General features: G+C 45.3%; 1 protein-coding gene across 6 annotated transcripts; it reads right to left on the bottom strand.

Annotated features, from left to right (window-relative positions):
* TAF5L (TATA-box binding protein associated factor 5 like) lies at positions 1–27,643 on the bottom strand. 6 transcript variants are annotated; one of them, XM_043477188.1, is made up of 7 exons: positions 27,436–27,643; positions 26,740–26,981; positions 25,865–26,018; positions 16,466–16,610; positions 13,253–13,357; positions 6,152–6,876; positions 1–1,908 (listed from the first exon to the last, which is right to left on the bottom strand). In XM_043477188.1, exons 3-7 carry the CDS (start codon positions 25,880–25,882, stop codon positions 1,111–1,113), a joined length of 1,791 nt encoding a protein of 596 aa, XP_043333123.1. In that variant the 5' UTR covers positions 25,883–26,018; positions 26,740–26,981; positions 27,436–27,643; the 3' UTR covers positions 1–1,110. The 6 variants fall into 6 exon arrangements, with proteins under 6 accessions (XP_043333123.1, XP_043333122.1, XP_043333126.1 ...); XM_043477187.1 differs by lacking the exon at positions 26,740–26,981; XM_043477191.1 differs by lacking the exon at positions 26,740–26,981 and having other exon boundaries at positions 25,910–26,018.
* Positions 27,644–27,692: the final 49 nt, after the last annotated feature.

Below are 27,692 nucleotides of genomic sequence, written 5' to 3'. Positions count from 1 at the left end.
TTTTTTTGAAACTAAACACATTTTAATAGAAAACAAAATACAAAATAACTCTTTTCAGAAAACAGAAATATTTAATCCTTTTCCCACAAATTAGAAGTCGCTTCATCCTCAGAGCATAGTTTTCGATGCATGTGTTCGTACTTATGATTTGTTTCACAGACTGTTCGTTAAACTGCTATCGCAAAGCAGGTGGGAGGGATGATCTCAGGAGGAAAAGACGCTGGAAAAGCCACACCTCGGAATCATTTGGAAATTCAACATTTTTTAATTCTTTCTTTTGACTTTTCACTTCTAATTATTTTCATTTCTTTACCACAATCCGACCTTTTGGGGGAGAGAACTGTTAATAGAAGTGCAGCCACAAAAAGAATCTTTCTTTCCCACCATTGCTGCAAGAGCCCAAGACTTTCTCAGTCAAATCTGCCCACCCACTTCTAGAAACATATCAGCTGGAGTGGTCCAACTGTCACCCAGAAAATTTCCCTTTCTCCCAACACACTGTGCGACCAAGTTCTCTGAATTCCCTGAACCTCAAAATTCCAAGTGTCACAGCCAGTGCCAGGAGTAAAACCTGAAAGATGAGAGCAGAGAAGCCCCCTCTGCCAGTGCTAGGTCTCCTCTTCTCAATAATAATTATAATAACAATAATAAACAGTTCTGGTTCTCTGTAATCACAGAAAAGGAAAAACATTTGCCAGGATGACCCTGCCCCCTTGCCTAATTCTCACCCCCGCATTCCTACCTGGAGAGAGTCCCTTCTACCCGGTGACCCTGCGGCACTGCTCCTGGGGAGGGTGCCTGGCAAACATCCTCAGGTCAAGTGCAGCCCCAGCGAGGCAAGGGCACCTTGGTGCCAGAGATAGGGAGGGGCCACACGAGGACACAGTGGGGTCTCCGTGATTCCTATCTCACGTTTGCTCCCCGTCACCACCCTTCCTGCCCCTGTGCTTCCAGACCTGGGGGCTGAGTGGAGAGTGGTGGGTTCGGAACATCGGCAGGGCAAGGGGGGACACGGGGAGTCTTTCACAGTCAGTCAGGGATTCTGTCTGTCCTAAGACTTGCCGTCTGGAGCCCTTCGCACACCCCAGTCTGTCATATCAAAGATCCAAATCAATGTTCCTGACTTTCTTGTGTGATTCCGGTCACCAGCAGGAGGTTGCAAGCCATAAACTGTACGCTCAGAACATTGCTCATCTGGCCGGTATAGACGCCCACGAGCTCGCTGGACGAGCCGTCCGCGGGGGTGCTGCAGTGCGCGCTTCTGATGTCCCAGACGCGCACAGAGTTGTCCATGGATGCGGACGCGATCAGGCTGCTGTCCGGGCTGAAGGTCAGGCTGGTGATGTTGTCCGTGTGGCCCCGTAGCTCTTTGTAGAGGGTCCCGGACGCCAGGTCCCACAGCTTCAGCCGCTGGTCCTCGCCCGCAGATGCCAGGTACTTACCGTTGGGGGAAAAGGCCAGGGAGAGCACAGGGCCGCGGTGGCCCGTGAAGAGCCTCACTGAGTTTCCCTGCTGGGTGCTCCACAGCCGCACCGTCTTGTCGGTCGAGCCCGTGGCTAAGTAGTTTGAATTGGGGTGGAACTTGACGCAGTCCACGTCTGCCAGGTGCCCAGCGTAGATTCGCAGTGGGTACGTCCGATCAAACGACCAGAGCCGGGCCGTGCGGTCGTGGGACCCGCTGGCAAAGTACAGGCTGTGCGGGCTGATGTCCAGGTCCCACACGGGGTAGGCGTGGCCCTGGTACCGCACGGTGTTGGTGAAGCTGCCCAGGTCCCAGTACCTGATGGACATGTCTTCGGAGCAGGAGAGCAGCCCTGAGCTGTCTGCGAGGAACCTGGTGCTGTACACTGGCCCGCAGTGTCCCCGCAGGACCTTCATCTCCGTGCCCGCGTTGTCGTCCTCGTCATCCTGGGGGTCGTGGGGACACACAGGAGAAGAGTTTAGCGGTCTGCCATGGAGAACAAAATGTCCAGAAACAGAGAGACCTGCTTGGGAAACAGCATCTACCCAGTACCTGACTCTGTCCTTCAGGGTGACCCCAGGAGAGCACCTTGTAACTGTGTAACTGAATAAAAAGTCTCCTACAACTTATAAATTTGCTTTCTTTAAATTCACCTTGCAGCTAACACTCTAGCAAGGCTACTAATGCAGAGTAATGACCGTGGACCTTACTCTTACGCTGAGCACAGACTTCAAAATTCAGAAGTCCATCAGTAGAAAAAATTTATTTTTGATGTTATGTTCTTGGATTCTTTTATTCTACGGGCACGTCTTCACCTGTCAGTCTTGGCTGCTTTGCAGGCCACAGTGCTCCCTGCTTCTAGTCCATTGAGAAAAATCACCCGACAGCTGGGATCAGTGATGGAGGCAGACGTGGTTTCACTTCAAGATGTATACAGAACCGCTGTGGGAGTTTAGCCAAAAATAAAACCTGGACATATCACAGAAATAACCGTGGGCCAGGCAAGTGCAGTCATCGGTAACTTACACCCATGCTCTGTAACCAGACATGAATGGCTGGTACCCAAAAAGAAAGAACAGTTTTGAAACCGTGACTTTCTGCATCGGCTCAAATATTTTCCCAAAGTAAAAAAGGAGGCAAGGATTCAGAATTCCTCTCAGAGTCGAGTGACTCTTGTGATTCCTGGAAATAAACCCCTATGTGTGGGGATAAGAAAGACAACTCCTGGTAAAAGGGGCAGGGGTTGGGGGGAGGCCCCCTGCCGCACGCCCAAGCATATTCTTTGGGTTCAAATCTACTTTCCTTTTGTTCTTGCAGACAAGCTCCTTATAACTGCAAATATCTCAATCCTGGAATTCATAAAGTCAAATGAGTTTCAGTTTTACACTGGAAGAATAAGGAGTTAAGATGAAGCTTCTTGAACCAAATGGGCCTTGCTGGCTGAGAAATAAATACCTTTGTGAGCTTTTGTACAGAAAAAGGTCATCCTTTTAATTTCTATTTGAAAACTATTAAATTAAAAATAGAATGAATGCCTCCAACGTATACATTTTTGAGAAGAGTTAAGAGAAAATAAACATTGATGTTCATAGATATTCAAAATGGCTATTCCGGATAATCAACATTGAAAATACATAAGTATTTGGGAGCTTAAGGTTCTACTGAGTATTACCAAGAATATTAGTAATTTTCCTTTCCAAAGAGGTTACAGTAACACTTTAAAATTTCAGGAATGACTCACTGCTCTACACCAGAACTTATCTCTGAGGTGTAAGACATCTTCGTGTGGAGCAGGAAGTCCTGGCATTGGTCTCGCCTCCGAGTGCTTGGGGCAGAGAGAGGAGGACGCACTGGGAGACAGGCGACCTTCTCTGGGGCCCCACAACTGTCCCGAGCCTGTGCAAAGTGCCTGCTGACTCTATAAACCAAGAAACAGGGAAACCAGAACAGTCCTGCAGGCTAGCCCTATCAACTCCCTGCCAGGACCACAGCTTAAAATAGTTTGGCCACATTTTCTTCTGTGGCTGAGGCAGCCCCACAATGGCCTCAGTGCAGCTGAGCTGAAACCCTGAACAAGCAATGGGTCACCCATGCCTGACCATACAGACCCCTCCCATGCTAACAGGACAATACCCCAAATGTTCTCCAACTGTCTAACCACCACCCCCCACAGTAAATTCTACCCCAGATGCATCCCAAATGGGAATTTTTAATTTGTAAAGTACATTCACGTAATAATGAACTGTATTATATACATTATAAGATATGCTTAAAATAGAAATTTTAAAAGAATAAGAAAAATAAGTATAAAGGCTCTTTGAATACTGCAGTCTGCTGACCCTGCCTTAGACCAAGGAGCCCCCAGCACCCTAGCTACAGTGCAGTCAGTCCTCGGTCAGCGTGCTTTGGGATCTGAACAAGCCTTGGGTTGTTCTCCAATCAGCCACCAACGGAGCTGAAAGAAATTAAATATGGCTGGGCTTGGGAGTGGGTAAGACCTGGAAGCAGGTGAGACACTGCTACTGTGTGAGCAGAGAGCAGCCTGATCGAGGAGAGAAAAGGTGGCTGCTGGCCAGTGTAAATGGACATGTGCTATATGTGTAAATACACAAGGGTTTCTAAGGCTTAGGACTAAAAGGCAGAACGTGACAGATTTCATTAAAACTTTGAAAATACTGCTTACATGCAGAATGACAATATTTTGGCTATAATGAATTGAAAATACATTATTAAAATTAATATCAACTACCTCTTCTTACCTTTTTAATGTGCTGACTAGAAAAACTTGAATTACACATATGGCTCACACTGTATTCCCATTGGCTAGCACAGATCTGCGACAGTCTGGTACACAGCTACAGAACTGAGCATTACTGACAACACTGACTTCACTTCTCAAACTTGAAGATGGCCAGGTTGGGGCAGAGTGAGCAGACGTTAATGAGCTGAACACAGAGCGGCGCTGCTGGGTGGAGGCTGCTGTCCTAGCCACAGCATGACTGGACAGGAGGGCAAGTCCTCCTTTCTGGTACCTGTGGTTTTATCATGCTGCACAAACATTAACAACGTGCAGCTGCCGATCGACAAGCTCTCTCCGTCGTCCAGTACGGCGCAGAGTGGGAGGGCAGGCCCGCTTTCCACTCCGCACGTCTCCACCAGGAGGAGGCTGCTGCCACCGGGGTGACAGGAGCAGCAGCGCTGCACCAGCAAACAGATTCCCAAGGCTAATCAATATTCTCTTCCAGTGGAAATGGCAGAAGCTGAGGCCAGTGCTGTAAAGCCAGCTGAACTGGGGGTAATTTTATGCTTACACAGAAGGTTTTGGTTATTGCTCTTGATTTTTTAAAAAATGAGATAAAATTCACACATAAAATTCAGTGGTAGCCAGCGGGGAATCTTAAAAATTTTTATTTTAATCTAATGTTCTTTCCATCTTTGCACCTATCTTTCTACCTTTGCTATCTTCCTTTATATTATTTTTTAATGCCTAGACTAATCCCCAAACCAGTATCATATCATTAAAACTAGTAAGGTCAGCAGGAATAATTTTTCTAAATAGAAAATTGAGAGTAAATGAGGGCAGTATCCCTCACGGCATGTGAAGAGCCCCCAAGAAGCTAGAACTGTCCCCAATGAAGAAAAACTTGATAATTCAAATATGTGTGCAATGAAAAATATTCTGGAGGGCACTACAGATTCTAGAAATCAAAGTTCGTGCATCAGAATTTAGATTCTTTATTCATCATAACAAACTCCTCTAATTTTCCTGTTTCAACTTCAAGAAGCAAAGACTCAAAGGCCATACTAACTGGAAAATGACTCAGAAAACAGGAATAGGTAAAAAAGGCTGACTTTGTACATCCAATATTCTTGACATCCTTACCAGCAACTGGAAATTAACTTGAGTGACCTTTTTTTTTTTTAAAAAATCCTTAACCTTTCAACCTAGTGCAAAGAATTTTCCATCCAAAGTAAGTTGAGTCTGAGCTACCTGAATTCCAACGGTGATATGAAAAAGGTATTCTCCCCGCAAATTCTGAGGCACCACTCTCAGGCAAGGTGAACTCTGTGACGTTCCATGTCTATTTCCCTTTGCCCTCACTTTCTCTGAGCCAGTGCTTCTCAGTGACCTGAAACTCAGGCCATTGGGCCGGCCCTTTTCAATGACCACCCCCAATCAAAGCAAACAAGATCATTATGCTGACTGCTGGACGAAAACAGGACACCCTGGGTGAAGTCAGAGGACTGCACTGCTGTGAAAGGCCAAGGGCACCCGGGGGGGGCCGGGGAGGGGAAAGAGAAACAGCATCCTAGTTTACTCTTGGGAAACGGCAATATATCTTTTGACCCAGTAATCCTACTTCTGATTGCTTATACATGCACACATGCACACTCACACACATAGCTAAAGGTCTTTAGGCTCAGCAATGATATCCACATTTCAGGTAGTAATACATACATACTGACCATTCATTAATGATGTTCAGCTCATGTTAACATTTTCCTGTTGGCCAAGGTTGGCCATTAGCAGGAATTCACTGGTTACAGGTTACCAGGCATTAGTCTGGCATTAGTTATATGATGAGGAATATAATGAAGTCCATTTGCGATAAGATCTGTCATGCTTGGTAAGAATACTCGAAGCACATTAGTAAGGCAGGTGCAGGGAAGAAAAACCGATATACCTACCTCCTCCTCTAGGATATCACAAGCCAAGTGGATGCGGGACACGTCTACTTGATGGGGTTCTGACTTTAACTTTTTGGAGCGCAGACTCCACAGTTTTATACAGGAGTTGTCAAAGCCTGCTGCGAGCAGCTTGCTGTCCGGGGAGACCTCTGCAGTGTTCAGCAGCTGCTCTGTGTTGTAGAAGGCGTAGAAGCAGATGGTGGTGAGCGAGGGGGGGCCGTCCTTGACGCGCTTGATGCTCTCCTGCAGGAGCTCCAGCGCGGCCTCATTCTGCAGGATGGGCGCTGGCACGTCGGCGGGCTCCAGGCCACCGCCCTCGCCGCGGGAAGAGCCCCCGCTGGCGTAGAGCTGGTAGTCCGTCCTCTTGGCGGGCTGCACGTCCAGGTGGATGTGCCAGGCGAGGACCCTGCACAGCGCGGTGTTGTTGTCACTCTGGAGGTAGCGGAGAAGGTAGTTGTAGCTGTCTTCCTGCAGACGAACCACGTACTTGTTGTCCAGGAAGGCTCGCAGCCGGAAGTTAGACAGGATGTCCTGGATGGTCTGTGTGGTCTGGAGCTGCTCGATGACATCCTTCTGGCTGGCGTTCTGCAGAAACATTCCATGGAAGCGGCTGTAAAAGCTTTCCACTGTGCTCTTCGGACTGTTCTGGACCAGGTTGAGATGGAGGTAGACAAAGAGAGGGTAGAGGAGAGGCATCACTTCGTGGCTGTGCTGGGAGTCAGAATCTGTAAGGAAAAAGAAGTGAAGCCTTTACAACCAGCATGGTCTCCCGTGGAGCGCACAGTCCCCTTCTGGCCAGGACCCTACTTCCTGAGGCTCTGGATTGAAGTATAAGCCCAGCACAAAGTTCTGGAAACTTGTAGCCGAAGCCTTTGGACCAAGGAAGGAAGATCATAGACCCAGAAGGCCAGCAAGTCTGGAATCTGATGCCCAACAGTGTGCCTCTTCTTACACACATGCAAAGAAGCTTGCATCCAGGCCTTTGGGTTAGCACTTTCCCCGAAGTATTAGCATTGCTCAAATTGGGATCTCAAACCTCGGAGAGACCTTACATGGATTCTGGGGATACCTGAGTCCTTCACAGAAACTTTAACTTGACAATTTAAAAAGGAAACACAGGTAAATTCAGGGTTATCTGGATGGCCTTCAGCAAGTACTGGCACAGTTTCTGTGCTCTCATCTCCTGCAGTGACATCGAAGCTCTGAGTTTAGTGGGCTCACGGACATGTACAGTTCCCTGGTTGGCACGTCCCAGCGCTAAGACGACACTGTTCATCCCTACGTGTCTCACATCTCTCAGTGTACTCATTTTGATTTTGCTGATTAAAAAGGACAACTTCTCTTTGCAGTGATAATTTGTAAGAGGAACATTTTCATGTCATTAAAACTAAACCATTTACCAATGTGAGACTTAAACAACATGAAACCACATGACAAAGAATGTTCAAGTAAGTGTATACTTTGGTCACAGGCTAACGAGAACAGCACAGAGGTGTGTGTGTGACACCTAAGTGAGGGAAGGCAGAGAGCTGGGACAGGGCAAAGGTCCCAAGGCCACGTGCACAGAAGCAACGGCCAGCAAGGAGGGACGCCGGTGCACCAGCGCCTCGGGGGAGCCAGGGAACACCAGCCCCTGGTCTGTGTGGCGCAGTGAGCTATTTACGGCAAAATCCATCTGTCACATTCACTGGCTAATCTGAACTTTAGTTTTTGTGATTTTGCTTGTACTTTATTTGTAAATGAGTTTAGGTTCAAACAAAATAAATGAAGCTTAAAAGTTTCATGTCTAGTGTAATGTCTGTATGTACCTAAGTAAATTAATATAAAAATGCTTTAAGTTAGCACTTATAGAACATTCTGCTAGCATTTTCCTTTCTTATTCCATGAAAAGGAATCCACACCTGTCTCAAGATTCAGGAATACTGAATTAGGGCACTTATCTCTCTAATCGGAAGGGAGATGATTCCAGCACGCTACCTCTGCTTAATGCTCTATTTCATCTTACCACAGGTGAATTAACTGCACAGTATGTGCATTTAAGGATAAACATGCCCCCACTCAAATGCATTCTTAGAAGATGAACTTCAATTACAGCGATCTCACACTGAATTGGGGCTGCTGCCCAGCTGCTTCAGGCTCCTGCCTCTGAGCTGACAGGCGCAGGGTGCTCTGGTGCTGGCTGCGCGACTGAGCCTGACTGCCGAGGGGAAGCTGCCCTGCTGCTCCACAGCAGGGGAGAGGAGAGCGTGTCCATGATATAGGAGGTCACGTACGGCACCTCAGTGCGACCACCCCTGCGGCGACGGTTGGTAAAACAAACGCAGCAATCCAACCAAGGCAGGACCACGTAAAGAACCAGGACCAGCTGAGGTGCTAACTAAAGGTAAAAGCAATCCTGAATAGGGAGTAGAAGGTAGTTAAGGATGAGCTATGACCATGTGACCAGTTTCAGACCCCAGAACTGTAACTATCATGAGTACTCCTCCTCATTTTATTGTGAACATGTTGGTGTGAGTATCTGTACATAAGCAAATATCTTTGTTTTCTTTCTTTTCTTATCCCCTACGACAGAATATAAGTTACGCTGACTTTGCATCATAGTATTTACTCTTCTTGTTGGCTGGGCCACATGGCATGCAGGGTCTTAGTCCCCTGAGCAGGGACTGAATGCATGACCCCTGCAGTGGCAGCACAGAGTCCTGACCACTGGACCACTAGGGAAGTCCCTATATCAGAGCACTCAAACCACAGGATTTCAAGAAGAGCAAACACTACCTGTGGGCTTTGTTTCTTCTTCTGAGAAAGTGATTAGGAAATTTTTGGCTGTTGTTGTTCAGTGGCTAAGTCGTGTCTGACTCTATGTGACCCCCACGGACTGCCAAACTTCCCTGCCCTTCACTCTTTCCCAGAGTTGGCTCAAATTCATGTCCATTGAGTCAACAATGCAATCTAATCATCTCATCCTCTGCCGCCCCCTTCTCCTATTGCCTTCAATCTTTCCCAGCATCAGGGTCTTTTCCAATTAGTTGGCTACTCGCACCAAGAGGCCAAATATAGCTATACCGAGCGTTAGGCAGAATTATGACCTTGTTAATCATCTTTATCTGGAGATTAATTATGCTTTAAGAAGATGGGTATGAGTGTCAAGTTCATAGTGGGTGGACTTGTGATTGTTAATTTTATGTGTCAATGAGGCTAGGACACAGTGCTTAGATTTTGGGTCAAACATCCTAGATGTTTGCGTGAAGGAAATTTTTTAGATGAGATGAACATTTAAACCAGTAGACTAAGCAGAGGGGGTTCCCCTCCATATGTGGGTGGGGCTCATCCAATCAGCTGAAGGTCTAGGGGCACAAAGAAGAGAGGAGGGGACTCTGCCAGCAGACTGCTTTTGGACATGAACTGTGACTCCCCTGGGTCCCGGTCTGCAGGCCGGCCCTGAAGATCTTGGACTTGTCAGTCTCTGCAATCATGTGTGTCAGCTCCTTAAGATAAACCTCTTTATATAGACATTCCATTCTGTTGGTTCTGTTTCTCTGGAGAACCCTAATAAAGATTTTGGTATTTCTTTGAATACTATAATTCTTTAGAAGACCTCCGGAAAATTTCAACCTCAAAATACTAACAAAAAGATTCAATTTTATGAATTAGACATCCAATATATTCTATTGGGGTGAAGGGCTGTTTTCAACTCCTTACAATCTTAAGTTTCAGGCTTATTTTTGAAAATGAGAGGTATTTCAATTTACTAAGCTCAGGATAAAAAAAAAAACACTAGCCATCTAGAAATAAGGATGCAGTACTTTAAAACTTAACTGATACTCACTGCTGTTTCAGTTCATAGTTTCAAAAGTTGTTTAATTATTCCCTCTTGTCTGAAAAGAACAGTATATTAGGTATAAAAATACCCATCAACACATCTGGAACAAGGTGAGATTAACTTGAAGTTTTAGCTCAATTTTAATCTTGCTCCTTTGCAATCACAATATACACCTCATGTTTTACTGAAGGAGACTAAGTCAAACAAACACCGGTCCTCATTCCCTGGCCTTTGTCCACAGGGCTGGGCCTTCAGACACAACCCACCTCCTTCCTCTGTCTGTAGGCAGCACCACTGGCCTGACCCTTCCCATCCATGCCTGTGGACTCCTCTTCCTCCCTTGCTCTTCAAAGGCTCACCTCACTTTAGGGAACTAACACTGCGTGTGTGCCTTCAATAAGCCAGGTACTTACACCCAAACTGTATCTAAGAGTCCCAGGTATCCCCAGGTTCAGATCCAGAGTGACTGACTGCAGTTGATGCTCTTCCTACTGTGTGCCCTGGAGAAAAGGCCCTCAACAGGTGAGCTCACAGAACCTCTCACGCTATAGCTTCGAGAGGAGAAATATGTTGCAGGTGCCACAGCCTTAGTACTCACTTTCTCCATTATCTCCTTTAGGAGTTCTCATCTCCTAGCCTTTAATTTGTCCTTTCCCACAGCTGATGCTGAGTTCTGTACCTTACATGCTACGCAGCAGGATGCCATCATCCTAGCCATGTAAACCTGACTTACCTCTGCTCAGTAAAGCCCGTCATTCTCAGCTCTCCCTCCTTTACTCCTGGATATCCCACCTTGACGATGAACTATGGACTCAAGACACCGCTTTCCACTTCTGCAGCCCTGTTTCCCTCCTCAGGGCCTCTGTGGACTGGGGCTGGCCTCCATCACCCCTTAACACACACTCTGTCCACTGCTCCCATACCCACAGTCACACCCAGGCTGGTCTCCATCACGCAGGATGAAGGTCACACTTCTCAGCCTTTCTCCATTCTGTCTTTCTCTTCAATCTGAATGCCCATTTTCAACAAAGGGCTCCTTCAAGGTTCCTGAAAACATAATCACCACCTCTGCCCCTGTCCACCTCAGGCTCTGCTCCTCACAGAGCCCGAATCCTTCTACTTCTCTTCCACAGATGTCTGAACTCCAAGTGCTAATGTAAAGCCCACCCTCCTCAAGAAAGCCGCCTCTAAGTGCCACACCCCCACCTCTCCCCCTTTACTTCAAATGCGGACTCAATACCTGGCGGCTGATTCCACATTGGTCCATGAGAACACTTCCCTCCTGTCACATCTCATGCAAAAACGGTGATGTTCAGCCCTCTTACTTAGCGTTAACCTCAATTCAGATTAATGACTATATGTTATACTTCCATCTTGGGGCTCAGGAGATAACTATTCATTTGATTTGGCTGACTACTCTTCAGAGACCTGATGGTAGAGAAAAATGTTCCAGGAAAAAACATTCTGTAAGGAAAAACCTTATATATTCTCCCTCTCAAGATAGCCTGTGACCAAGGACTGAAGAATCAAATTATAGACAAATAGGCAACTTTCTCAGTTGTGAAACAAGATGAGAAATTACACAGAAAAAGGCTAATAGAGATTATCTCAGCGACAGATTTGGAGCTTCCCAAGTTGTCTGGCTCCTTCATCAGAGGGCAGGCCCCCCACCAACACACTCTACTGTTACCCCTAGCCCCAGTGCAATCAATGCCTCATGTACATACAGTCCGAACGGATACAAGAGAAGGGCTAAATGAGGCCAGGCAACTCTTTCTAAACCACCTTCATCACTAGATTGATGAGAGAAATCTATTAAGGGGAAATCTTAGCTGTATTTTAAAAACCAAGTGAAATAATTTTCTAAAAACAGATTTTAAAAAATTTAAAAATTGCTTAAAGCCTCAAAAACCAATGCCAATAGTTAAAAATATCTCATCTCCAAGTTCTTGCTTACCTCTGATTGAAATTCTTTTTATAAATCCAATTTTTCTTTTTTTATCTTTAGCTGACACAGAAAGCAAATGATCACTATTCTGAGATATTTAACATTCATATGATATAATGATCTTACTGGAGTTTCTTTCCAGTTTAAACATAATAGACTCTTTTTATTAAACTGTTAATCTTCACAATTTTTTAATTTCTGTAACAATTTAACAGACTATTCTCTACTTATGAATCCCATCACTCAACATCTGTGAAACTGATAAGATAACCCTCTCTAGGGTTTTATTTTGTAACCTTTATCTCCTGTAACACTGTGGTCATTTTGCCCAACTACAGAATGCAGGAAATGTGGATTCTTTGCTTTAAAACACTAGCCGCTATGCAGGTGAAGTAAAATTAGAACTCTGTGTGTAATCAGGTATATTATTTTTGGTTTATATACTGATTGCTTACTAAAATTATTAACTCAAGGATTGTTCAAATAAGGAAAGAAAAATAGAACAACTTCAAAGTATTTGAACTATAATTTTCTATTAACCGATATGTGGCGAATTACTCTCCATCTGTTGAGGACAGAAAAAGTTTTGTATTTCTCGCACCTCAAGGTGTTTTGTGTAAGGAAAGTACTCAACAAAAGACTCTGATTAAGAACCAGAATTAACGTAGTCACTTTTATTGCAATCATCTTTCCAACGTTAAAAATTATAATCAGCCGTCCTAGGACTAGTCAAAATCCCTTGGTTTTGCCTTTGAATAGCCTCGTTCACTCCATGTATGAGGAACTACACGCACCAGGCAGGCTACATGACTGCATTTTTAAAAGTGAATTATAAAACCTCATTATAATTCATATCTACTGGTTCTGTATTTCCACGGTTATTACACCACCCACAAACTGCTCTAAATTACAACTTCTAATTTTTTGTGTTGCTGATTCATGAGTGTGATAACTCTCTTGCACTTTTGGAAAGAAGGGAAAAAGGACATTTTGAGATGTACTGTCTTACCAGCAGTGATAGCAACGTCCATTTCACATCCGCTGCATGTAAGGAGGCATCCTTACAGGGCTGACTGAGCCTCCACTTATGCAGCACAAGTTACAGTCACTATGCTGAAGGCCATGGACTAATGAATAGCATGCTCAGAGCCCTTTAGCACCCTGATTTAACTCTCTCAGGAGTTCCAACAAACTATAAGTTTGAATACAAGACTTGTGTTCAACTACCTTTGGATCCTTGGCACCTAAACCACAACTGGAACATAGCAGGTTCTGAGGGAAATGTGCATCACCCCTTTTTAACAAGAAAAGGGTGCTGGTGCTGAGTACTTACCGGTGAGAAAATTCCGCAGCCGTCCGAACTGTACTTCATACTGCTGGGGCTCTGCCTGGCAAGGGGCTGCGGACACTATGTTGGCACAACCAGATTCTGATTGGACTACAGAGGAAGAGACACACAAGATGCGGACAGAAAGACAATCATTAGCCTAAAACGTGGCGGGATGGGTGGTAGCTGGTGTTGAGGGGCGTCAGTGGCACTGGGCATCTCAGGACATTTTCAAAGGACACTGGGCTTCTGGTTAAGTATGACTGACACATCTACCCGCCCAGCAGAGGAACGAAAGGTATAAAGCACAGGATACACAAGCCGGATGAGAGGAGAGGTGCAGAGACTCATTGGGATGCATCTGAGCCCAGGACCTGGTACTGCACCATCACGTGCCCTGGGATGGGTCTACCTTCAACCTCGGTGCTGGGCATTCGGGGGCCCTTTCACTCTGGAGATTCACACCTTGCAATTCTGAGACATTCTCTTGAGTCATTTTGTTGACACTCTCTTGTGTTCTCTTTCCGTGACTCCTACAATTTCTAGATAGGCCTACCGAACTGATCCTTTAACCTCTCCCAGATTCCATTTTTTATCTTTCTGCTCTACTCTCTGGGAGGCTTTCTCAACTTTCAACTCTTCTAACGATTTTTCAGTTGTACTGTCATGTAAATACATGTATATACATAAATAAGTGGTTCTGAACTGTGGTGCTGGAGAAGACTCTTGAGAATCCCTTGGACTGCAAGGAGATCAAACCAGTCAATCCTAAAGGAAATCAAACTGTGAATATTCACTGGAAGGACTGATGCTGAAACTGAAGCTCCAATGCTTTGGCCACCCGATGCGAAGAGCCGACTCATTAAAAAAGAACCCTGATGCTGGGAAAGACTGAAGGCAGGAGAAGGGGATGACAGAAATGAGTTTGAGCAAGCTCCAGGAGTTGGTGATGGACGGAGAAGCCTGGCGTGCTGCAGTCTGTGAGGTCACAAAGAGTTGGACATGACTGAGCAACTGAATAACAACACAAATATTTGAACGTTCTTTTTTCTCTCAAAATAGCATTCTCTTGTTTCAAGATTATCAGTGATGGTATTTCTGAGGTTTTTCTTCTTTCTGCTGTTTGTCTTCTCCAAGATGCTTCTCATCATTTCTTTTCACTTCCATTTTTCATGTGAAGTAGATCAGTTTCTTTCAAGGTCTGAACCAACAGTCCCTAGTTTTCTGAAAGTCAGCATCACAGAGCTGATAAGAACTTTGGGCGTGGGTTTTATCAGCCAAGAGGACCCGGGTGGCATCTTCCTGGTGATGTCTTCAGGTCTCTTCTGTTGGACAGGGCAGATCCACCAGAGATGAGCGATAGTTAATCACCTTCCTGGTCAGCAGGTGCTTGGCTGCCAAAGTTCTCGGTAATGGGAGGAGGAAGAAGGCTGGAATACTCAGGATGTAAACATACACTTCATCACCATTTTGTGAGTTCATGCTTTCCAAAAAGAAAAGCAAAGTTCTCCTACCCTCGTTGCTGGGAATTTGAACCTCAGGACTGGAAAAAGGTGGCTGGGGGCTGAGGAGCCATCTTTGGCAATAATCCAGATAAAACACTGACACACGTGTAATTAAGCATGGAGGTAATTAATGCAGCAGGGCTGTAGAGCCATGACATACAACACACAGAGATGGGGAGATGGGTGAGAATAATCAGTGTCCCCTCTGATACTCAAGAGACTTGATGGAAGGCTGCACATGTAGGAACAGCCTCCTCCTGCTGCCCCTCCATGAGGAAGCCAGTCTCGAGTCCTGTCATGAGTCCTCCCTGCACTCTTCTGATGACTGCCTTTCAGCTCAGACTGTCCTCACTTCAGACTGGCTCATACCGGAGGCTTCTGAGTAGCTCCCCTGGTTTTCATCTGGCCCTTCCTCGGTTAACACGGACACTAGAATCATCTTCCAAAAATCCACATTTGGTACCTTGGATGCGCCCCTTCAACTCTCCCCCTGATAAGCTCCTAATGGTTCTTTGGAAACTCAGCTCATTCTTTCTATGATTTACTGACCCCTGACTATATGCTGGGAACCACCAGACCTTCTGGGAAGCCCTCTTGACCTGCGGATCTACCTGTAAAGAGTATGTTCTTTGTTTGCATGGAGGCTGAGCATGCCCCTCACCGGACTCACTATGTTGCTCTCCCACGAGTGCTGATTTATCTGCCTCATTTCCCGACTGTAACGTGAAGCACCTCAGAAACCAGAATCAAGTCTCAGCTCTCTTAGAATGTCTCAGCACCTGGCCACCGGCAGGCCTTCAAGATCGTCTGCTGAATGCAGACATAATTACTCAGATTACTCAATTAAATTATTCAGGATAAAATTTTATGGTAATCACATTTCATGCTTCTCACTTTTCCTGGCAGTTTTCTAGAAATAACAGGCCCTCTCCTGATATGCCATAATATCTAAATCAAGACAACTGAGAACACAAATTTAACAGTTTGGTTTAACAGTAGGTTGCCCTACTATCAGCAGCAGCACAGGTTCCAATGAACACAAGGCAGCAGGAGCTTACCAAAGACTGTGATGCCAAGCTTAGAAGGAGTTACTCATGTCCGGGACCCTGGCCATCTTACTAGAAACAGTACTGCATTCATTAATCTATTCCATCACCTGGCCCCGCCCTTGTCAGGGGAACCCAGTTGAGTCTGAAGGGGAGGGAGAGTGAGTGAGTCTGACATGGAAGATAAGGAGGCAGATGCCTGCTGGGCTTCTTATGAGGAGCCAGTGCTGAGCTAGAGAATGCACTGTAATGTCAAGCTTCACCCTTGGCCATTTAAAGACGCTTATAACCAGTCTAAAAGTACTGCAGGAAAAATTTCTCAAAATTTTTTCTAAAAAATCCAAATCCAATTTCAAAACAATTTCAAACAACAAAAGCAGAAACACATTCTAAGCCTCAGGAATATGCGTATGATGCCAACACTTACAACCACTTCCCAAAGGACTCATTCTGGAGAACCTGGCCTTCCATGAGTGAGGCCCAGGTGAGACGGGAGGGGCCCATGCAAGAGGGAAGAGACAACCCTGCCCCGGTTCAGGGAAGGAGAAAGTCGCACACAACATCAGGTACAGCTCAAAGGCCCTGGGATTCCAAGGGAGGACGTGTCATGATGGGTTTTCAAAGAGGCACTTGGGCCAGCTGCTGCCTCTGGGAGAAGGGCAAGGTACCTGCGAGGCTGGCAGCCATCTCCTCGGTACTCTGCGACAGCCGCAGGCCTTGCTTCAGTGGGCCGTCCGCATCCCCGTACTGCCGGCGTTTGAGGTAGCAGGACACGGCCATCTGGATCTGCTCGGTGCGGACCCGTTTCATGACCTGTGGGGGAGTCACATGGACAGCTGGATGTCATGATGGGTAGGGGCCACCTGGCCGACTGGAGAGCCTCAGTGACCAACCTCACCCTCTCTCCCACCTGATCTACTGTCCCAATGACCACCTGGCCAACTTCAATCATGGAAAATGAGAATAGCTTAAATATTAGGTTGGTACAAATGTAACTGTAGCTTTTGTGTTGTTAAATTTGCTGTCTGATACTGGAATACATTTTTAAATAAATGTAGTTATGTTATACAACGTTTTAACGACATTTCTCACCTTATGTTTTTTTGCTAATGACTTATTACTTGCTGTTTATTTTATATTTATTTTAGACTATGGAAATGAGGTTTGACAAAATGCAAATCTGAACAATTTTCTTATTTGAGTTCAAAATGGGTCATAAAGCAGTGGAGACAACTTGTGCCATCAACAATGCATTTGGCCTAGGAACTGCTAATGATCAATTAGCTAATGTGGTGGTTCAAGAAGTTCTGCAAAGGAGACAAGAGCCTTGAAGATGAGGAGAGTAGTGGCTGGCCATCAGAAGTTGACAGCGACCAACTGAGAGCAACCACTGAAGCTGATCCTCTTACGACTACACAAGAAGCTGGTGAAGAAGGCAACATCGACCATTCTACAGTCATTCGGCATCTGAAGCCAGTTGGAAAGGTGAAAAAACTTGGTAAGTGGGTGCCTCAGGAGCTAATCAAAAAAAAAATCATCATTTCCAAGTATTGTCTTCTCTTAATATACACAACAATATACCATTTCTCAATCAGATTGTGATGTACGACAAAAATATATAACAACCAGCGATGGCCAGCTCAGTGACTAGACTGAGAAGCAGCTCCAAAGCACTTCCAAAAGCCAAACACGCACCAGAAAAGGTCACAGTTACTGTTTAGTGGTCTGCTGCCTGCCTGATCCACTACAGCTTTCTGAATCTCAGTGAAACCATTACATCTGGTAAGTATGCTCAGGAAATCGATGAGATACCGTGAAAACTGCAATGCCTGCAGCCAACAATGGTCAACAGAAAGGGCCCAATTCTTCTCCATGACAACGCCTGACTGCACGTCACACAACTAATGCTTCAAAAGTTGAATGAATTGGACTACGAAGTTTTGCCTCATCTGCCACATTCACCTGACCTCTCGTCAACCAACTACCACTTCTTCAAGCATCTGACAACTTTTTGCAGGGAAAATGTTTCTACAACCAGCAGAAGGCAGAATCTGCTTTCCAAGAGTTTGTCAAATCCCAAAGTGGGCCTTTTTATGCTACAGGAATAAACTTATTTCTCGTTGGCAAAAATGTGTTGATTCTAACAGCTCCTATTTTCTCCTATTTTGATTAATAAAGATGTGTCTGAACCTAGTTATAATGATTTAAAATTCATGGTCCCAAAGCGCAATTACTTTTGCACCAACCTAATACTAGAGACCCACAGGGAGAACGGTTACATGTATATGCACGGCTGTTCGCGAGTCCCTTTGCTGTTGACCTGAAACTATCACAGCATTGTTCATCGGCTGTACCCCAGTACAAAACAGCTAAAAAACAGAAGCCCCACAGACTCCCCCCTCCATTCAGATCAGTGTGTTTACATGTCAGTCACGCTGTCTGCCTCTCTCCTGACCTGTAACACCAGGTACAGACAAGCACCCAAACAATAAGGGGACGTGTGGACGCATCAGAAAACTTCTCACCAATCCTTCTATTTGAGCCGCACAGGTTCTCACTGCGGTGACCTCCCTTGTTGCAGAGCACCAGCTCTAGGGCACACGGGCTTCAGCGGTTGTGGCTCTTGGGCTTAGGTGCCCCACGACACGTGGCTATCTCTTGGACTAGGGATTGAACCCATATTCCCTGCACTGCCACGTGGACTCTCAATGGACCACCAGGGACCACCAGGGAAATCCTCTCATGAATTCTTTTAAGCGAGAAAATGCAGGGGTAATATTCAAACTAATTTGAGGTGGTAATTCAAGCTAGTTTGAAAGTTCCCCTTCAAAAGGACTGTTTTCCTTGACTGCTAAATTTATGATCAAGAATGACAGAAACTCCTTGGACTTCCCTAGTGGTCCAGTGGTTAAGACTATGTGCTCCCAATGCAGGGGGCCCAGGTTTAACTCCTGGTCAGGGAACTAAGGGCTTCTCTGGTGGCTCAGATGGTAAAGAATATACCTGCAATGCAGGAGCCCCAGGTTTGATCCCTGGGTCAGGAAGATCCCCTGGAGAAGGGAATGGCAACCCACTCCAGTATTCTTGCCTGGAGAATCCCATGGACAGGGGAGCCTGGTGAGCTACAGTCCACAGGGTCGCAAAGAGTGGGACACAATTAAGTGACTAACACTTTCACTTCAGGGAACGAGCCCACACGCCATAACTAAGACCTGGCCCTGCCAAATACATACACACACACACACAATATCAGGAACCGCTGACCCTGCTACTGGCCTCAAACACTCCTCTGCCTGGAGTAAAGAATACTGCAGTCCAGATGAACACTGACAGCTGGATGAATTTTCTAAGTTCACTCCGGTGATGTAAAAAATATTTTCTTCTTCAGAATCAAAACATGGTGTCCATTCTGGAATGCAAACAACATTATCCGTACACATGTGATTGTCCCCATTAGGGTAACTTTCTCTAAATCAAGGGCTTCTAATTTTTCTGTCTGTGTGTAGAAGATGCGTTTTTGATAATTTATTTGGATATGTTTAAGTTTTCAGTTTCAATTATAGGCACTGGACTTCTCTTTTGTGATTTCCTCCATTTGTTTTAAGATTTAAAATTCCTCACGTTTCAAAAATCTGTTATTCTTTAAATATTAAAAAAATTTATCCATATATAATTTTTATCCATTGGAATTTCTTTCAGTGAATAACCAAATAACTATTTTATCCATATACTGCACCAAACAAGCTGTTCCAAAATCACTGACAAATAATCCTTGCAAACTGATTCATGTTAACTCTTTCAAAACATAATCTAAAGATTTTTTAAAAACATAACCTGAAGATTGACTTTTCATTGCATAAAAGTCATACAACAGAAGAGTAAAGCTGGAGATATGCATATACAAAAACACATATATTTATATACAAATATAAAATATTACAACATCATAAATGTTATTTTAAAGCAAGTGTACAGAATGATTATATTATCTAGAGACAGTATCAAATATTTGTTAAAAAGGAGAGGCAGTGGGTCTGACATGGTTGAGTCAGTGATAGAATTCTTAGTCTCCAAGCTCTTCCAAAGCAATCAAATTCCTCATATTTTAGCTGAAACTAAAACTTTTCCAGATTTCCTACTAATCATCTCTTATTGCCATGGGAATGCAAACTATCAATGTATGTCCCTTAGTGTCTCAAATAAGATGGGAGTTAAGAGGTTACCTGTCTTGACAGGAAAAAAATGTACACAGGAAAAGACATGGGAAAACTGACAGAGCAGACCCTGAAATGACAAGTGAGCCCAAGGTGGGACAACATATATGTATGTTTAAAGAAGGGGAAAAGAGACAGCAAAGAGAAAGCAGCTAGAACAACAGTTAAAAAAAAACAAACAAACACAACTGGCCCTATTGGGGATGACTAGAAACTAGTTTGTAAATACAGATTCTAATGAATTTGCCCAAGTTAGCTGCCCCAAACAGTAGTTTCTGGCTCCAAACCACCACTTATGAGGACGTTCCCTGAAGGTAGGCAGTGCATCATCTGCAAGGCCATGGATCTCAAGGGGAGGAACGCAGGCACTAAGTCTCTTTTACAGCTGCACTCAACTAAAATATCAGAAACATGAGCCAACCGACTTCCCTGGACTAGATTCCAGTGCACACGTATTTTAAATGAAATAAATAACTAGTGGAAAAAGTTCTGCAGAGAAATCAGTCCCTCTTCCTTGACTGATTTCCCTAGATGCTGTGTTGTTTTTCAGTAGCTAAATCGTTTCTGACCCTTTTGCGACCCCACAGACTGTAGCCCAGCAGGCTCCTCTTTCTGTGGGATTTCCCAGGCAAGAATGCTGGAGACGGTTGCCATTTCCTTCTCCAAAGCATCTTCCTTACTCAGGGATTGAACCCACATCTCTTGCTTGGCAGGTGAATTCTTTACCATTGAGCCACCTGGGAAGCCTGATCTCCACAGTACGAACACCCATAAATGGACACATGAAGAAAAGAAAAAACAAAACAAAAGGAACCCTCCTTAAAATGGACCTGTCTTTTTGAGAGACTCAGGCATGAGACCAACACTGCAATTCCCTTACCTATTTATCTTCTCCCATATTTATAAAATATTTTAAATTTAAATTGATTTTCAATCTGATTACATCTTTGTCAAAAAATTTCAGGTTTTCTCTTAATTTTCAATTGACATAAAATATTTTAACTTTAAAGTTAAAAATACATACATACATACCTTTCTTTTCATATCACATTATTAGTATTTATGGAAACTAAAATGAGGATTCTGACCTAATATGTATCTATTTCTCATGCATTAATAGTTGTCTACTATTTAATACTTCAACAAAATTGCTACAGAAGAGCAGGACAGGATCACCTTCCTGCCTCAAAGTAATGCCAGGAAGAAAGAACCACAGCTGCTCTCTTAACACTCTCCCCTGCAGCCTAACCCCACCCACATGTTCAAATGTGTGTGGTTGGAGGGGTGCTTAAAGAGGCAGCCCCAGCCCAGCACTTCATGGGCTAAGGACTACCCAATTCCATGAGATGCCAATAGAGTACCATGTGAATAGTGTGTCTCCCCTCACTCCTAAGATACAAGGTGACAGCTCTGAGGACAAATGAATTCAAAACAAATCTAGGCAAACTTACCACCACTATCCTCAAATCAATTCTCTGAGTATATGGACAGCAGCTAGGTGTTTCTGTTTTTTTTAAGTGCATGTTTTCCAGTTGTAACTATGTTTAAAAACTGACAAAAATCATTTTATACTTTTGAAATGAGATGTAAAGTGCCTACTAAGGAAGGACTCACATATCAGTTCTCTTCTTTCACTGCAGCATTCTACATGCTTGCAAAATCCACTGACAGATCATTCTAAGTAGCATCTAAAAACCTAAGTTTTTGCATTAATCATCATGATTAAATGCTTTGTGGAAATATAAATCATAGCTTAAAAATAAATGAACCAGACTATTCTTGATTTCAGTCATACATCATATAATTTTAAAACTTGCAGAATACACTTGAATTAAAAGCTGTGCTCTTTCCCATGGTGTCCTAAGAAACAAATGCTACAAGAATAAGGCTCACAGCTCGGGGCTCAGGAAGTAATGTACAATCTGGGAGGGGATAGGGTGGAGCAGAAACCATACAGTCTGGCAGCCAGATGACAGAGAAATTGATCTTCTCTAACATCAGCTGAGACCTCCATAAAGTCCCAGAAGTCTTTTCTTATCAATTACTTTCTTTTCCTATAGCTTCCTACCCCCAGCCACTCCAAACCTGCACTAGGCTCCTTACCCAGCCAGCCAACACTGGCGAGCTGTTTACTAAGACTTGAGATTCCTCAAATCTTGTCAAATCTAAGTCATTGTCCCCCTACTATCTTACATGGTTTCCAGGCTGCTGAACACCCACCTCCCCTGCAGGCATGTCTTCTGGTTCCCCTTTTCCATACTTCACATTCCCTGCATCACAGCACCGTGACACAAGACTCTATGCTGTTTGTAGTCAGATCACCTTTCTGAGCTCAAGACTGAAAGATTTCTCTATCTGGATGCTGCCAACATCTGAAATGCAATGTGCTCAAATTCTCTTCCTTCCATACTTCCTCCTTCTAGTTTTCCTAGCCAGCTTAATGGTGCCACCAACCACCAACACAGACAACAACAACAACAAAAACCAAAACAAAACCAAACAAGCAAAAACTAGTGGTCATCTTCTCTTATCTCCCCCAACCTCACTTCTAAACGGCCATCATCTCCTTCTATTCCAGACAGGATTGTCTTGGAGCCACTGTGCTACTATATCCTCACTGCTGCTTTTTGACAGCACAAATCACTTCTCATCTGGACTATTCCAACAGCCTCCCACCTCTAGGCCTACCTCAAACACCCTTTCAAAGGTGGTCAGAGAAAAAGACAAATCTGATTATGCTGCTCCATGCTAAACATCGTCCTCCACAACCTAGGCCAGCTGCCCTCTCCTGCCACCACTGTTGCTTAGCTGCCCCAGATAGACAGTTCCCTAGAGCAGGGCTTTTATCTTGGAAATTCACATTAAAAATAAAGTGAGCTTTGTCTAGCTCCTGCTTGGAATTCTCAACGGTTTACTTTGCGCGCGTGATTTCTCTGGATTTTTATGAACCAAGAAAGCCACGAATATTTAATTCCTGCTTCAACACTGTTTTAGGGCTCAGAAAACTTATTTCTATACAAAACTGTGTTAATGTGAAAGGGTATGGCACAATCTATAGAATGGCTACCTATATCTATGATGTCTGATTTTATAAAGAAAACTTTTCACATGTACTCCATTTACAACGTCTGCAGACAGAAGAAACAGGATATTGTGCTCTCAGAATAAGGGGGATATGGTTTCCTATGTTTATCATTCTCTCTGAAACAGAATTCAAATGAGGTTTTGGAGATGCTTTAGTGACATTAAACCCTTGTGTGTGTCTCAGTGGAAAGATCACTTTTTTATTCTAGAGCAGTACTGCCCACGTGCTTCCCATCTGCCAGTACAGGAGATGCCGGTTCACTTCTTGGGTCGGGAAGATCCCTTGGAGAAGGAAATGACAACCACTTCAGTATTCCTGCCTGGGAAATCCCATGGACAGAGGAGCCTGGCGGGCTATAGTCCATGGGGTCACAAAAGACTGGGACATGACTTAAAAACTAAAACAACAGTACTACCCATAGGACTTCCTGCAGTGATGGAAATGTTGTACATCTGCACTGTTCAGTGTGGCAGCCACCAGCCACAAAGGGCTATTTAGCAATTAAAATGTGACTAATGCAACTGAAGAACTGAAGCTTTAATTAAAGCAACCACAAGTGGCCAATGCTTACTGTATTGAACAACACAGTTCCAGAGCATGGTATTATTTTGTAAAAGTAAAGCAGCAGTGTCATAACTTAAAACTGTCAATTCACAAAGTTTTGCAAAATACTTCTGATTACTGAATTGTAAAATCTCCAAAAGTTTAGTATTTTGCTTGTAAAAATGGTACTACTTTTTTCTTATTCTCAAATCCTGTAAGGTTACTAAGATAACAGATACATTTAAAAACATCTTACCAGAAAGGTATCTTATCTGATTGCTAAACAAAGATTTATGAATGGGAATTTTCTATAGTATTTTCTAAAGCTTGCCAATATACAACGTTCTTCAAACCATCTTCAAGTTAAAAAAAAATAAGAAGGGAAAAGGGAATTTGTTCCAGCAGACAAGCAGAGCAGCAGTTACTTTCTGTAAAACATTCAAATAAAAACAAGCTCAAACCTAAGACAACTTTACCCTTGCAATAGGAAAATTAATAAAGAAAAATATTTGGTTAACTTAAAAAAAGGTTCCATTCCTAGATCAGGAAGATCCCCTGGAGGAGGGCATGGCAATCCACTCCAGTATTCTTGCCTGGAGAATCCTATGGACAGAAGAGCCTGGCGGGCTCTCGTCTATAAAGTCAGAAACCACTGACCAGCAAAGAGGCAGACACCACTGAAGCGACTTAGCATGCACGCAAGCATCCACTTATGTCTTCAACATCTATGCCTCTGTGGTCACTTTAGCCACTCTGAATCATCAATTCCATTTTCTATAACACGTCACCTTCACATCTATCAAATCACCTATGACACAGCACTTCTTGAACCCACACATCACTGGAAATCTCAACAAACCCATCAATACCCATTCAGGTGGGCATACCTTTTTTACTTATCACTTATTAATACTATACTGATTGTATAAATAATCCCAAACTAGCATTGACTGAGATTGTTTCAGTCCAGTACCTTTCACAAACGGCACCTTGTTGTTGGAAAGCGTAATTATAGTGTTTGTAATAGGAGACACTTAAGCGTGTGATGACACTTTCTTTTAAGAGGGATACTTTGCCAACAAAGGTCCATCTTGTCAAAGCTATGGTTTTTCCAGTGGTCATGCATGGATGTGAGAGTTGGACTATAAAGAAATCTGAGCGCAAAAGAACTGATGCTTTTGAACTGTGGCATTGGCGAAGACTCTTGAGAGTCCCTTGGACTACAAGGAGATCCAACCAGTCCATCCTAAAGGAGATCAGTCCTGGGTGTTCATTGGAAGGACTGATGTTGAAGCTGAAACTCCAATACTTTGGCCACCTGATACGAAGAACTGACTCATTGGAAAAGACCCTGATGCTGAGAAAGACCGAGGGCAGGAGGAGAAGGGGGCGACAGAGGATGAGATGGTTGGATAGTATCACCGACTCGATGGACATGGGTTTGGGTGGACTCCAGGAGCTGGTGATGGACAGGGAGGCCTGGCATGCTTTGGTTCATGGGGCCGCAAAGAGTTGGACATGACTGAGTGACTGAACTGAACTTCACGGGGGAGGTGGGGGGGGAAATCCTGCCTTGTAGTTAGGCATATACAATACATCCCTAAAGATCTTTTCAAGAGAAAAAGTTGCCTGGAATGGTCTCCAGGTTTTTTCATGCCTTCTCAAAGTGCTCTCTAAGCTTCCAGATTTGGATTAAAATGCCTGCCTCTGTTAAGCAGTCCTTTTCCTTTCAGAGTCAAAAGGCAGACACAAAGCTACCAGGACAAGTGGCTGAGCCTTCCCTTCTTTCAATTCCACATTACTACAGGTATAATCTTTCCAAAAAGCTAATCCGATGCCATCTGTGATCAGCTTAAAAACTTTCTCCTTCCTCCACCAGTGGGGAAGATAAAAAAAAAAAATCCCATCTCCACCTAGTCATATCAAGGTTACTCTGATCTTTGTTTACAAAGCAGGTGGGTACCACCCCGTTGTCTAGCCTTAGGGGCTTTGGTCTGAGGCTCCTTCTTAATCTGGAGGAAGCCCTCCCCCTCCCCTCTCCCCCAACTGGCACTCCCACCTGGTTTACCTAAGTCTCACTCATGCTTCACAGCCCAGCTTGGCCATCTCTTCCTCGAGCCTGATTCCGTCTGCCCACCAAACCCAGGAACAAACTTCTATCCTGGGAATCACCACACTATTTGTTTCCTACACCACCATGACACTAATACCTAGCACTTACTGACCCATAGGGTAGGGAACATTCCTCAGATGAGAAAGTTGAGGCTCACAGAAGTCAGACAGGTGCCGTGGGGTCCACAGTGCCAGGAGGGGCGCTTGGGTCACCTGGCTGCTGGGTCTGAGCTCTTCCCCTTTATGTCTTGCTGCTCCAAGGGTTCTCTTGGGGAACAGAATAGTGAGAACTTACCACACGCTTGTTGAAGGCATGATCATAATAGTTACCACCTGAGAAGCTGCCTGTCACAGAGAGGCTAGGAAGGGCTTCCAGCACTGTCCTGGGTAACGCTGTTTAACAGCACCTTTGGGGCCTCCTTCCAACTGAATCATCAAACAAACAAAAATCCTTTCTCCAAAGACGTCCTTCGTAGGTATTATGAAGGATGTCTGTTTGCAGAAGTAAAACCAAAAAACTGGTTGACCGCACAGTTAAAGGAGGCCTTTACCTAATTCCCCAGTGACAGAACCAAGTATAAACTTCACACATTTAGAGGCAGAAGCATCAAAGTCACTCCCTAACACACTAATCTGATTTACTGTTGATAACCAAAAACAAACAAAAAAATGCTCAAGGTAAGCCCACTTTTCGGTTTTCCAGTTTAATACAGATTCTTAAGGCAGGAAATATTTATAATTCATAAAAAGCAAAAGTTAGCATGCTTCACATTTAATGCAAAAAACTTACGCCCACAAGGAACCTACAAATTACCAAAAAAGTAACTGTAATAGCCGATAATCAGTATTAACAGAACACATCCTATTTGTCAAGCATTTTCATATACGTTATTCCTTTTTTGGGTATCCTTTAAAAAGTCCACTTTTAAGTTATCAGTCAATACCCCAGAAGAAGAACCGAATGCTCATTGAGATTATAGGTAGTTACATGGTTTCCACAGAAGGCCGATGTAGTCACGAAGCCCATCCACTACGAGAAGCTTCCCTGAGTGTAAGGACAGGGCCCGAACTCCTCTTCTGACTTCCATCCTCAAGCAGGGCTGGGACCCAGACCGAGTTCGGCCACCGCAGTCCCCTGCCCCCCACCCCGCAACGCTGGGTCACCTAGGAGCAAACGGTCCCCGCGCGCCCCGGGTCCCGCAGGCCGACTTTCAGCTCCAAGACCGCCACCTGCAAGGTCAGAGGTCAGAGCTCAGCCGGCCTCCGCGGGGGGCCGGCCCGGGGCGCCCCCGCCGCAGTCTGAAGGGCCGCACTTCCGCCGAGCCCAGGACGCCGGCTCCCTCACCTTCGGCTCCCCGCCCACGCCTCGCCCAGGCGCTCCGCGGCCTCGGGCTCCGCGGCGCACAGCCCGCAGCCGGCTGTCAGGGGTGCGGCCGCCTCGAGGGCGCCCTTGCAGGTGGGCATCGCCGCGCTCGTCAGCGTCCTCCCCGCCACCATGTGCCAAGTTTCATCCCGACTTTGGCCCAGAGACACTCCTCTAGCTTAAACGCCCGAGAGAGCGGGCCCGCGCGCCGGGCCTCCGGGCGGGGCCGCCGCCCGCAGCCACGCCGCCCCGCCGGCCCGCCCCGCCCCCACTGCCTAGGCCGCGCCGCCACCCGCGCCCGCGCCCGCCGCCCGCACTCACTGAACATCCCAGGCGGCTCCCGCTTCCCCCGCCGCCCCTGCCGCCGGGGTCGCCCCGCGTCCGCCTCCGTCGCCTTCGCGGCAGGCTCACTCTCCGCAGCCGGCTCAGCCGGACCCCCGAGCCCCGAGCCCCGCCGCCCCCGCGGCGGCTCTGGGCGGCCGCCCCATGACTGACTAACGCGGAGCCGCCGCGGGCTGGGCCGGGCCGCTCGGGCCTCGACGCGCAACTGTCTCCGCCAATGGGCGCGGCGCCTCGGC

This window comes from Cervus canadensis, chromosome 8 (genome assembly GCF_019320065.1).
Source record: "Cervus canadensis isolate Bull #8, Minnesota chromosome 8, ASM1932006v1, whole genome shotgun sequence".
Classification (NCBI taxonomy): domain Eukaryota; kingdom Metazoa; phylum Chordata; class Mammalia; order Artiodactyla; family Cervidae; genus Cervus; species Cervus canadensis.
This window is presented reverse-complemented; position numbering and strand designations above follow the sequence as displayed.

Coding starts and splice junctions, on each gene's coding strand:
- TAF5L (XM_043477188.1), bottom strand. Junction 13,358..16,465: donor GATGGCTGCCAGCCTCGCAG/GTACCTTGCCCT, acceptor CTTCCTCTGTAG/TCCAATCAGAATCTGGTTGT. Junction 1,909..6,151: donor GTGATATCCTAGAGGAGGAG/GTAGGTATATCG, acceptor CACGACCCCCAG/GATGACGAGGACGACAACGC.